The 12,376-nt window shown below is 39.8% G+C and overlaps 1 protein-coding gene across 11 annotated transcripts; it reads left to right on the top strand.

Annotated features, from left to right (window-relative positions):
* The first annotated feature begins 1,931 nt into the window (after window positions 1-1,931).
* LOC106085317 (calcium-dependent secretion activator) lies at window positions 1,932-11,810 on the top strand. Of its 11 annotated transcripts, none has more exons than XM_013249550.2 (4): window positions 1,932-2,202; window positions 3,079-3,195; window positions 3,539-9,172; window positions 11,630-11,810. In XM_013249550.2, the coding sequence occupies exon 3, from the start codon at window positions 3,720-3,722 to the stop codon at window positions 7,986-7,988; it is 4,269 nt and encodes a 1,422-aa protein (XP_013105004.1). In that variant the 5' UTR covers window positions 1,932-2,202; window positions 3,079-3,195; window positions 3,539-3,719; the 3' UTR covers window positions 7,989-9,172; window positions 11,630-11,810. The 11 variants fall into 11 exon arrangements, with proteins under 11 accessions (XP_013105004.1, XP_059222743.1, XP_059222747.1 ...); XM_059366760.1 differs by having other exon boundaries at window positions 1,932-2,206; XM_059366764.1 differs by having other exon boundaries at window positions 1,932-2,206; window positions 2,616-3,195.
* The last annotated feature ends 566 nt before the right edge of the window (window positions 11,811-12,376 follow it).

The following is a 12,376-nucleotide window of genomic DNA, read 5'->3' as shown; positions in this document are numbered from 1 at the left end:
TGGCGCTGACTCCAGACTCTTTGATTGAGTGTAATATCTGACATTGGCGATTAAAATCACCACCAGGGATGCCAACTTAGTGCTTTTCGCTCTTGATTTAGTGCTATTTAGGTCACTAAAAACCCGAAAAGGTACCACCTAGTGCCAAACGAAAAAAAGCCACTAAGTGGACGCTTTTTGTCTTTTTAGTTAGTGCTTTTTCCCATTTTGTTTGAATTTTTTTCGAAAAATTCGCAGCTTAACGAAACCTGTTCGTCTTAAATGACTGCATAAATAATCAACTGAACATGTTTTCTAAGGGTTAATCCAGGATTTGAATTTCGACGATCTGATGGATCAATTAAATCACCATCGTGTGGTGGTCTCCACCACAAGATGGTGGTCTCCACGAAAGCAGTGTAGATAGCAGATAGCATCTAGCTTAGCTAGGTTAGGGTATTTGTTTCCTGATGGAGGTGGTCTGAATAGGAACTGAGGAGTCAGACCGTCTTACACCGGTATTCACAAAACTTAAAACATTTTTATAATAGGTTTGTTTGGCAGTTCTTTAAAGAAAATCTGTCAAATAAGCCTACTTTAACGCCACTTTAAGTTTTGGGAATATGGGCATTAGCATGTGAGACATCATTTCGAGAGGTTTGAATGTTATTTTACTGCCTGCAAGTGACTTGAGGACCTTGTTTCTACTCCTGACCTGTGATACCGTTTTCATAGGTTCCTACCAAAATTAGTAGGATTTAATTCTCTTGGTAGGTTCGTAGGCTGATCTCAATTTTTGGTACGTTATTTCAACATATACAAAAATACTAAGTTAATAACTGAGAAAATCACCGGTGGTTAGTGGTCGGAATTCTTCCCCCATCGATAATCACATCTCTACTGACGATGGGGTGAACGGTGTGGCTGAAGATTTGGGGGCGGATATTTTAATATTTCTGGCAGCGGCAAGGTAGTAGTTTAAACTCACACAGATGTCACTAATGAGGGGGCCGAAACCATGATCGTACAAATGTTTTACCATCATGATGTCGTCTGGTGGGTGTGGAATATAGGAGAGGTAGAGGTTAAAAGGGTGCCGGAGATATCACTCGGCTTTGGGAAATTCCTTGTTCCACTCTACCGGACATCGACTTCTTATCCAGAAATTCCACAAACGACTTATTCAACTATTTTGGCCCGGCTGAAGGAGCGTGTTAGCGATGTCCTCAAAAAGTGTCGCATGACTGACTTATCGAAGGAGAGGTCTAGAGCAATGAGGGCCGTGCTATCACATATCCTGGTGTGATGTAGACTACGGTTGATACGTATGTACACTGAAATAAATTTTGTCCCACTCTTAAAGATTCGAGTCAAAGATAAGCAACTTAATTGCAATATGATAAATTTTGCAACTTTTTAAGGAAACACTCTCTTTGGTGAAAGATATTTTCCTTGATATTTAGGATAAAGGAGCAAAGAAAATTCATAGTATTTTGAAAAATTTTCTGGAAAACGTTTTTTTCTTATAAACGATGTGCTTATATACGTTATGTACTGCATGTAGTTCGTGCAAAATATTGAAGCAATATAAAATTTTAATAGTTTTTTAACGACGTTTCCCTTTTCTTATTTTTTTTATATTTAAATTTTTTTGTAAACTCTCTTTGAATCTTTGAACCACACTAATGTACATTTACTATTTCCCTCATACATACACTTAAACCTCCACTTGCTGAAAAAATACTATTGTAGTTCAAATTCAAGTGTCCCATAAATAATGCGCCCGTTAGCTAGTGCTGCTATACAACTCTGTTGTCTGTCTTTTTATAGGGGTTAAATTTGCTATGTGGTTACTTTTGTGGTTACTACTACAATGTCATAAAGAGGAAAAGGAAAAGAGCATGTGAATCAGATTGCACCGTTAAAAGTCAAATTGCGTTACACTCACCAAAAAGGGAGCAGCTATCAATCAGTACCATAGTGTGCTCAGAGGGCTGCTCAATCAGTTAAGAGCTTGCGAGCTCAGTCTTTTCTTTCATACGGTAACAAACCCTCAACGAAGGGGGTTATACAAAAGAAAAAAAAACACAGCCAAACGAACGAACCTTGTATCGCCGGAGGATGATAAAAATAACTGTGTTAGCAAAGAAAAATCGATAAAAAATAAAATATTTAACAAAATTTTCTCTGGTGCTACTACCACTAGCTAGCAAAGCTGGCCGAGTGAGTGAGTGATTGTTATTGTGTGAGCAAAAGTAAACAAACAGGCAAAAAAGCCAACAAAACAAAGTGTTTTCAAAGCAATGTATAATTAAATAAAATTGCTCTTATAAAGGATGGCCATAATAATTAAATAAACATAAATTGCAAAAGAGATAAAATGTTATAAGCCCTTGTAAAAAATTCCCCTCAAGAGGAAAAAAAATACTTGTCCACACATATACACATGACCAAGTAGTGCTGCCTGCAGCCAGGCATGTGTATATGTGGAGGATAACAACACCCCTACTAGAGAAGAGGCACAGAAAGAATGAAAGAAAGAAAGAAAAAAAAACAAGAAAAAATATTCTTGGAATGTGAAACAAGTAACAAGTTAAAGTTTTCTAAAAATAGATCTAACCATCCATCCATCCTAGGAGGACAAAACGAGAAGAAAACCAAGGAATGAATCAATGTTAAATAACCCATAATATTCTGTGGCAAATAACAATGTGTGTAAGTGTGCGAATGCGAGTGTGTACGAGTGTGTGTGTGTTGCTTGAGGGCTCTTAAATGAGTCGATGGGGATATAGGATATACAAATATTAACTAATCGTTAATCGCATAGTGTTGTAACAAAATACAACCCTGCGTGTGTGAAGTTCATGACATCCTTGTTATTCGTTTCGTTCGTTTCTTTTCCTGTGCGACGACGTTGTCCAACAACGACAACGGCGGCGACGGCAACGGCAACGACGACGAAGACGACGACTACGAGTGATGGCGAAAAATTAACAGTTATTTATTTCTCTTCTGCTCCTGCTGCTAACTAACGCTGTCCATTCTGACGCTGCTGCTGCCGTTGCTGATTAAATTCCACATTCACACCCCTAATCGAAGAGTGGAAGTAGAAGTGAAAGAAAGGAATACCAGTGAACCAGGACACGCAAACGCTTAAACACTCCTCACCAGCTCACCGTCACGTTCAAGAGAATTTCCGCCGTGAAAAGTAAATAGGTATAATGTACGAAAATTGGTTTGTAATAAATTCCATATCAATATCGTCCTATAAAATACAACAACCTTTGGGTGTTTGTTGGTTTTTTTTGTTTGCAAAATTGGCCCACATCATTTGCAAAGCCATCATTTGGCCCATTTAGACTAGCGCCTAGCACCCAAATGTATTTGTATTTTGGCTCAAATATTTGTGTGTTTTGTGTGGACTGGGCACACACACTGACTGACTGACACACAGTGGCACTCACGAAAAAGAGCGAAGTTGTTTTTTTTCGTTTTTGGTTTTATTTTATTTTGCCTTGAATTGATAGCTAAAAAATAAATGTATGTATTCGTGTTACAGTTATATACTGCGTGCTCACTGCCGACTGCGTATTTTGTCACTGCTGCCGCAGAGTACCACCAGCCAGCAAGCAATCAAGTGGAACCGTTATCACATTTGTTGAACGACAACGAGGACGACAACAGACAGGGGTGTTGTGTGAGGGTGAGGCGGCAACTGGGAATTCGTTTTCGTTTGAGCCATGATTGATCCCAGTTCCAGTGAAGATGAGGGCGATGATGATTCAACTGTTCCATTGCAGCCACCAGCGAAGGGACGTCTGGGTGGCAGTACATTGGCCGCAGCCAAGCCCAAAGTAATTGCCACTGTCGACTCGTCAAGCAAACCCGGACCGGGTGCAGCCCGTCAAAATGGCGATGTACCCCACAAGGGCGCCAATAGCTCAATATCAAGTGGCGGCGCAGGTGGTGGTAGCGGCGGCGGCGGTGCAACAGAGAGCAGCGACAAGTCACCCGCCTCGGCTGCAGCAACTGGTGGTGGTGGTGGTGGCGCGTCCAGCAAGAATGAGTTAACAGCAAATGATAATTCAGCTGGTGGCGCTGCAGGCAGCATATCACAGGAGACGCTCAATCAAAGTGCTGGATCTTCGTCACGTGGCAATTCTTTGCCTCGACCCATATCACCTTCACCATCAGTAGCCAGTGATAAATATGAATCGGGCGGCCAGCAAAAGCCAGGTATTGAGGAAGAGGAGCGCAAGAAGCGCATACAATTGTATGTGTTTGTTTCACGCTGCATTTCGTATCCATTCAATGCGAAACAACCTACCGACATGACAAAACGACAACCGAAAGTGACAAAGCAACAGCTCGATGCAATCACACAAAGATTTCAGGCCTTTCTCAAGGGCGAAACACAAATAATGGCCGATGAGGCATTTCGCAATGCAGTACAAAGTTATCACGATGTGTTTCTAAAGTCGGACCGTGTGCTGAAAATGGTGCAGCAGGGTTCGTGTTCGATACAGGACTTCACCGAGGTCTTTCGCAAGAATATTGAGAAACGTGTACGTTCGTTGCCCGAAATTGATGGTCTGAGCAAAGATACTGTACTCACCTCCTGGATGGCCAAATTCGATGTAATACTCAAGGGTACCGGAGAGGAGGATTCCAAGAAGCCGGCTCGGTTGCAACAGTCGCTGAACAGTGAATTGATTCTGTCGAAGGAGCAATTGTACGACATGTTCCAGCAGATTCTAAGTGTAAAGAAGTTCGAACATCAGATTCTATTCAATGCCTTAATGTTGGACTCGGCCGATGAGCAGGCGGCAGCCATAAGACGTGAGCTGGATGGTCGCATGCAGCGGGTAAATGAGATGGAAAAGAATCGCAAACTGATGCCAAAATTTGTATTGAAAGAAATGGAATCGCTGTACATTGAGGAGTTGAAATCGTCCATCAATCTGCTGATGGCCAATTTGGAATCGCTGCCAGTGACCAAGGGCAATATGGACAGCAAATATGGTTTGCAAAAGCTGAAACGTTACAATCATAGTACGCCTTCATTTTTGAAGATGATTTTGCGTTCTCACGGCTCTCTCTCGAAATTGGAGGGAGACTCCGAGGAAGGCATAACGCAACTTTCAAAATTGGACGTAGTTTTAAGTTTCCAATTGGAAGTGATAGTAATGGAAGTGAAAGGGTTGAAATCATTGGCTCCTAATCGCATCGTCTACTGTACCATGGAAGTTGAGAATGGCGAGAAGTTACAAACAGACCAAGCCGAAGCCTCGAAGCCTATGTGGGACACACAGGGCGATTTTACAACGACTCATCCATTGCCTGTAGTCAAGGTTAAATTGTATACTGAGAACCCTGGTATGCTAGCTTTAGAAGACAAAGAATTGGGTAAGGTGACGATAAAACCCACGGCTTTGTCATCAAAAACTCCTGAGTGGCATCGTATGGTGGTGGCGAAGAATCTGCCCGATCAAGATTTGCGCATTAAGATAGCCTGTCGTTTAGAGAAACCCCCCAATATGAAGCACTGCGGTCATTTGTATGCTATTGGCAAATCTGTATGGAAGAAGTGGAAGAAACGTTATTTTGTATTAGTACAAGTCTCCCAATACACCTTTGCCATGTGCAGTTACAAAGAGAAGAAGTCCGAACCGGCGGAAATGATGCAGTTAGACGGCTATACTGTCGATTATATCGAAGGAGCTAGCGCTAGCCTTATGTTTGGCACCGATCTCAACGGTGGCCGTTTTTTCTTTAACGCTGTGCGAGAGGGTGATAGTATTGCCTTTGCCTGTGATGACGAAAACGAATGCAGTCTGTGGGTAATGGCAATGTATCGCGCCACTGGCCAATCACACAAACCGACACCGCCAGTTACTCAGGACAAAAATTCGGCCATATCGAAAATTCAGGGTGATGCTGATAAGGCACGCAAGCATGGCATGGAGGATTATATAAGTGCCGACCCATGTTCTCTAGATCATGCACTCTTCTTTAAATTGCTACAAAATCTCGCTTTAGAATATCGCCTTAATGATCAATACGCTTCCCTAGGTTGGTTTAGTCCCGGCCAAGTGTTTGTGCTGGATGAATATTGTGCTCGCTACGGTGTACGAGGTTGTTATCGTCATTTGTGTTATCTCTCTGATCTGTTGGACCGTGCCGAAAAGGATTTCATGATTGATCCAACCCTTATCCATTACTCGTTTGCCTTCTGCGCCAGCCATGTCCATGGAAATCGACCAGACGGCGTTGGTAGTATTACGCACGAGGAGAAAGAGAAATTTACCGAAATCAAAGAACGCCTGCGCGTCCTGCTCGAATATCAAATCACAAATTTCCGCTTCTGCTTTCCCTTCGGTCGGCCTGAGGGTGCCCTGAAGGCGACCCTCTCACTGTTGGAACGTGTGCTAATGAAGGACATCGTGACGCCGGTGCCACCCGAAGAGGTGCGACAAATGATTAAAAAGAGCTTAGAATCTGCGGCCTTGGTTAATTATACACGCTTATCATCCGAAGCTAAAATCGAAGAAGATTTACGCGGCGAAGTTGCCGTACCTGCAGCGAAGAAACTGGAAGACTTGATTCATTTGGCTGAGTTGTGTGTGGACTTGCAGCAGCAGAACGAGGAACACTATGCCGAAGCATTCGCCTGGTTCAGTGATCTGCTGGTGGAACATGCCGAAATATTTTGGTCACTCTTCGCAGTCGATATGGATCGTGTTTTATCGGAGCAACCACCGGACACCTGGGACTCCTTCCCTCTCTTCCAAATTCTCAACGATTACTTGCGCGCCGACGACAATCTGCGTAACGGGCGTTTCCATCAGCATCTGCGTGATACATTCGCTCCATTGGTTGTCCGGTACGTGGACCTAATGGAGTCATCGATAGCTCAGTCCATCAACAAAGGCTTCGAGAAGGAGCGTTGGGAGAGCAAAGGCAATGGTTGTGCCACATCCGAAGACCTGTTTTGGAAACTCGATGCCTTACAATCGTTCATACGCGATCTCCATTGGCCAGAGCAAGAATTCCGCCAGCATCTAGAACAGCGTCTAAAAATGATGGCAGCAGAAATGATCGAACAATGCATAGCTCGTACGGATGCGTCGTTCCAATCATGGCTCAAGAAGAATATTGTCTTTGTCTCATCAACCGATTACATAGTTCCCACGGAAATGTGTGCCATGGTAAATGTGATATTAAATGCGAAAAATCAAAGCTTCAAATTGACAACAATTGACGGAATTGACCTGTATAAATTTCATGCGAAAATTGACGATCAGCTCGATAAAGCGAATGTAGCTATGACACAAGGCCTCAGCGGTAAACTTATGTCTGTGCTAGAGTCGACTTTGTCCAAATTGGCACGCTACGACGAGGGTAGCCTAATTGGTTCGATTCTCAGCTTTACAAATGTCTCCAGCTCGGGCAAAGATCTTGGCCAAGGTTATGTTATATTCTTTCGCAATAATATGGAACAGATACGCGGCAAAATTGGCGACGACTTGTGGACATTGAATTTCTTCGAACAATGGTACACGCAGCAAATTAATATGCTTTGCAATTGGCTTTCTGAGCGTTTGGATCATGCACTCCACTATGCTCAGGTGCAGGCGTTATCCCACATTGTGAAAAAGATCTATTCGGACTTTGAGTTGCAGGGTATGTTGGAGGAAAAGCTAAATTCTAAAGCATATCAAACTGTTGCCCAACGTATGGCTACCGAAGAAGCGACTTGTGCTCTAACCATGCCGGATGTTGCAGAAGGTGATGAAACTCTCGAGGATGGCAGTGGTAGAGCACTCGACGGCACCGAGGAGGAGGGTGTCGTTGAGGAACCCGGGCCACGCGTTAGAATGCCACAGCCGAAAGATGTTACGGCACAGGCGGCGGCTGTTACCAACGTTGTGGCCGGTCGCGTCGGTAATCTCCTCGGTAAGGGTATCGGCGGCTTAAGCTCAAAACTTGGTACTGGAGGTTGGTTCTAATGCCAATTCCGGCCGATCATTAGTAAGGTGGTCATTATAATACTTACAATACATAATATACATGCATATATATTCCTGCTGCTGCTGCTGCTGATGGAGTTGGTGATGGCAAGCTGCATATGATGATGATGATGACCACAACAACAACAACAACTAACCACACAATCAATGTGTAACACCACCAACAAAACTTTCTTCTCTTCAACCTGTAACCTTGTAACTTTAACTTTAACTACAACAAACAACAACAACAAAAACCCAAGCAACCAACAACAAGAAACATCAAACAACAACAAATATATAGGCACATTTATGGAACAATATATTAACGAATAGATACCAAAATTTAAATTTTAAATTATATCTACATATTATAATGAATTATATAAAATATTATTATTATTAATATAAATTATTATTATTATAACTATTAATAACATTATTATTATTATTATTACTATTAAATGAATAATATTATTACATATATTTAATTATGAATGAAAAAACAAAAAACACAAAAATCGTAAACCGAAAACCATAAAACAAAAAAAAAATATTAACATGTATTGCATTTTGGTGGCAGATGTAGCAGTAGAAATAATTAATTTTTACTAGGCAAATTACTTACATTTGAAACAAAATAACAAAAATCAGAAAAACAAAACAAAAAATATTCTATATATATATATATATATACATAAATTAATATATTAATATTTAAAATAACAACCAACAACAACAACTAAATAAAATTATACCAAAGATTAAATAACAACAAATGCTTATTCCCAAACCAAAATTTAACAAACCAAAAACAAAATGAAAAAATGGAAGAAAACAAAAAAAACATCCAAAAAGACAAAGAAAAAAAATATAAAGTAAAATATAACACCACAAGAAAAAAAATTTACATACATGTTGTTTCCCTTTCTTATCACAATTTGGTTAATTGGATTTAATTACTTTTATTCGCCAACCGTGGACAATGTGCATTTGTTTATAGATTTGCATTGTAGTTAGTAGCTACGACACAATAACAACAAAAAATGCATAGCTTGTAAGTTGTTTTTTTTTAATATTTTAGTTTTAAAAATGTTATTTTAAGTTAAGCAACTATGAAAAAATCCTCTTTGGGTTTCTTCGCCAAGGCTAGAAAGGTTCATAAAAAGTATTCGCCCAACAAGGTATTTGTATATCATATATATATCTATATTTTTTTTATTTATTTTATTATACCTTACACCACTTCGATGATGTTATAGGTTAGAGAGGAGGAATACTAGTTTATTGTTTAAGACTCAACGATTTTTGTTCAGGACCTTTTCATAATTTGGCAAGGTGTGAACCATATTTTTTTTTTTAATTTTTTTAAAATTTTCTTTTTAGAGGTTACTTTATAGTGGCATGGGGTGGATTCAAATCTGCAGCCTCTTTTTAACCTAACCTAACCATATTATTATATTATTATAATTTAGTGCATTTGTTTGTAACGCCCAGAAGGCAGAGAGATAGACCCCTTGATAAAGTACCGATCGACTCAGAATCACTATCTGACTCAATTTAGCTATGTCTGTCTGTCCGTCTGTCTGTCTGAGAAGTTTGCTTATAGCTCCCATATATATGTTCATTCGATTTTGAGAAATATTGCAATAAAGTGCTCATTTATTAACCGGTTCTCTCGAAACTCGGTAGTAAGGATTTTCTTATAACTCTTAATATCACTGGTGAATTTCAAAGAAATCAATTCAGATTTAGATATAGCTGCCATATATGTATTCGAAAATTTTTTTCAGACGATCTCGCCAGGATTCGGACCCACGGGTTCAGCATTATAGGCGGACGTGCTTACCTATGGGCTACGGTGGCCTCCACCACTTTATATAAAAGCTAAATCCAAATCTGTTATCCCCAACCACCTACATCAATAAGAAGTATGTGTGGAAAATTCGAAGTAGATACTTTTATTCCTTCGACCGCTACGTGATTTCGTCAAACAGATGGACGGACATGGCTAGATCATTACAGTAAAGAATATACGTATATACTATATGGGGGGTCTTTGGCAAATTTTTCATTAAGTAGGACATCGTCAAAGACTTCGTTCGGCACCAGCGCCATCGCCTCGATTATCCCGCGATCACATGACTTGCTTCTATTCTCAATTAATTCCCTAAACGACTTAAGCTTCACAGCCGCAGTGGCTGCGTCATACATAATCTGTAATCTGTAATCGTCTTCAGTGCCCTAGTAGGGTTGGGTTTCATTGCCCTACCTATGCCAAGGCACACGTTCTCTAAACCTGTTAGAATCTTCTTTTGTTGCACTTGCTTTGCACAGCCGTCTACCATACTTCGAGGAGTAAGTAACTATAGGTCCTAATCACATTCCTATAGAGATAGTGGACTTTCGTCGGAGTCAGGCTCCATTTCAAGCATACGAAAGCAAAAATACTTATTAGGATGTGACGGAAGATTTTGGGTAGGAAAATAAACAAGTAAACAGGCGTTAAGTTTGGCCGGGCCGAACTTTGGATTCATAGCATAGCAGCTATAACGAAAAATGGTACGATTTGGACTAAATTCGACACGGACATTGAGTGGTCTAATAAGTACAAGTCATTGTTCAATTTTGTAGAACAAAATTTTGGACGTTTTGGTAGCCATATCCAAATTTAGACCGATCTGAACCATATACGACACGGATGTGTCAAATTTTACCGAAATCGGATTATAAATGTGCCTTTTATGGGGTCAAAACCTTTAATCCAAATCTGGACCGATCTGGGCGAAATTGCAGAAAGTTGTTGAAGACCTTAACATAACTCGCTTTCCCAAAATGTGTCTTTTATGGGCCCAAAACCTTAAAAGGAGAGATCGGTCTAAATTGAAAGATGGATGTCAAATTGAAGATGGATGTCGAAGGGCCTAACACAACTCACTGTTCCAAATTATGGCGAAATCGGACAATAAATGCGCCTTTTATGGGTCCAAATCCTTAAATCAAGAGATCGGTCTATATGGCAGCTACATCCAAATCTGAACCGATCTGGGCCAAATCGAAGAAGAATATTGACTGGCCTAACACAACTCTCTGTCCCAAATTTCAGCAAAATCGTATAATAAATGTGGCTTTTGTAGGCCTGAGACCCCAAATCGGCGGATCGGTCTATATGGGGGCTATATCAAGATGTAGTTCGATAAAGCACATCTTCGAACTTAACCTGCTTATGAGCAAAAAATAATCTGTGCAAAGTTTCAGCTCAATATCTCTATTTTTAAAGACTGTAGCGTGATTTCGACATACAAATGGAAAGACGGACATGGTTATATCGTCTTTGATTTTTATGCTGATCGAGAATATATATACTTTATAGGGTCGAAAATGGATATTTCGATGTATTGCAAATGGAATGACAAAATGAATATACCCCCATTCTTCGGTGGTGGGTATAAAAAAGTCTCTTCCACACAACAGTTCAATGTAGAGGTGGGAGTCTAGCACTAGTTTCTCATTTAGCTCATTTAGGCAAAGAGCTCACTTGTGGTGTAGGGTATAATATAGTCGGCGCTATGCGACTTTGCTTTATATTCTTATTTATAAATATTTATACAGTTTATATTTGTAAACTTTTGCTTTTTCAGGTACATATCTTAACTTTATATTTGGGACACTGTGACATCTTTAATCCATACAAGGGGCAGCACATATTAACGAGGAACTGCAATCCAGTTTAATTTATCAGTTAAAATTTAAAAATAGCAGTAAATATATTTTTGCAGTGTCATTATTGTTGAATAAACTATTACATTACATTACAAACTATATTATTACATATTGTTTATCTTTTAAGGAAAACTGGTTATAATACACAAAAAATTATCAATAACAATGTTTTTAAGGTTAGCAGTTAAGGCAAATCCATTATCAAACTGATATTTGCAATACGCTAGATTTGGGAGGAACATGGGTCGATTAAACTGGACAAAATTGAGAAGGAATCAGTTAAAAACCATGATAAACCCAAATTACACTGCGGAATACAACAAAAAACAAGTAAACATACCCCCAAACTCGGGTATATATATGTAAACCCCCTTTCGTCCGCACAATCCGTTGAAAATTGGATAACTTATGCACCCAAATTCGGCACGGACATTGAGTGGTCTAATAAATATAAGTCACTGTTAAATGTTGTATTGTATATCAAATTTCAACAAAATTATGAGCTTCAGACCCTCAACCGGCATATCTGTCTATATGACAGCTATATTTAAATACAGTCCTATTTTTACCATATTTGGGTCGGATGTTGGGTGGCCTAAAACTATTCACTGTTTCATATTTCAGCGAAATCGGATAAAAAAAAAGCTTTTATGGGCTTAAGACCC

Source organism: Stomoxys calcitrans, chromosome 4 (assembly GCF_963082655.1).
Source record: "Stomoxys calcitrans chromosome 4, idStoCalc2.1, whole genome shotgun sequence".
Taxonomy (NCBI): Eukaryota; Metazoa; Arthropoda; class Insecta; order Diptera; family Muscidae; genus Stomoxys; species Stomoxys calcitrans.
This window is presented reverse-complemented; position numbering and strand designations above follow the sequence as displayed.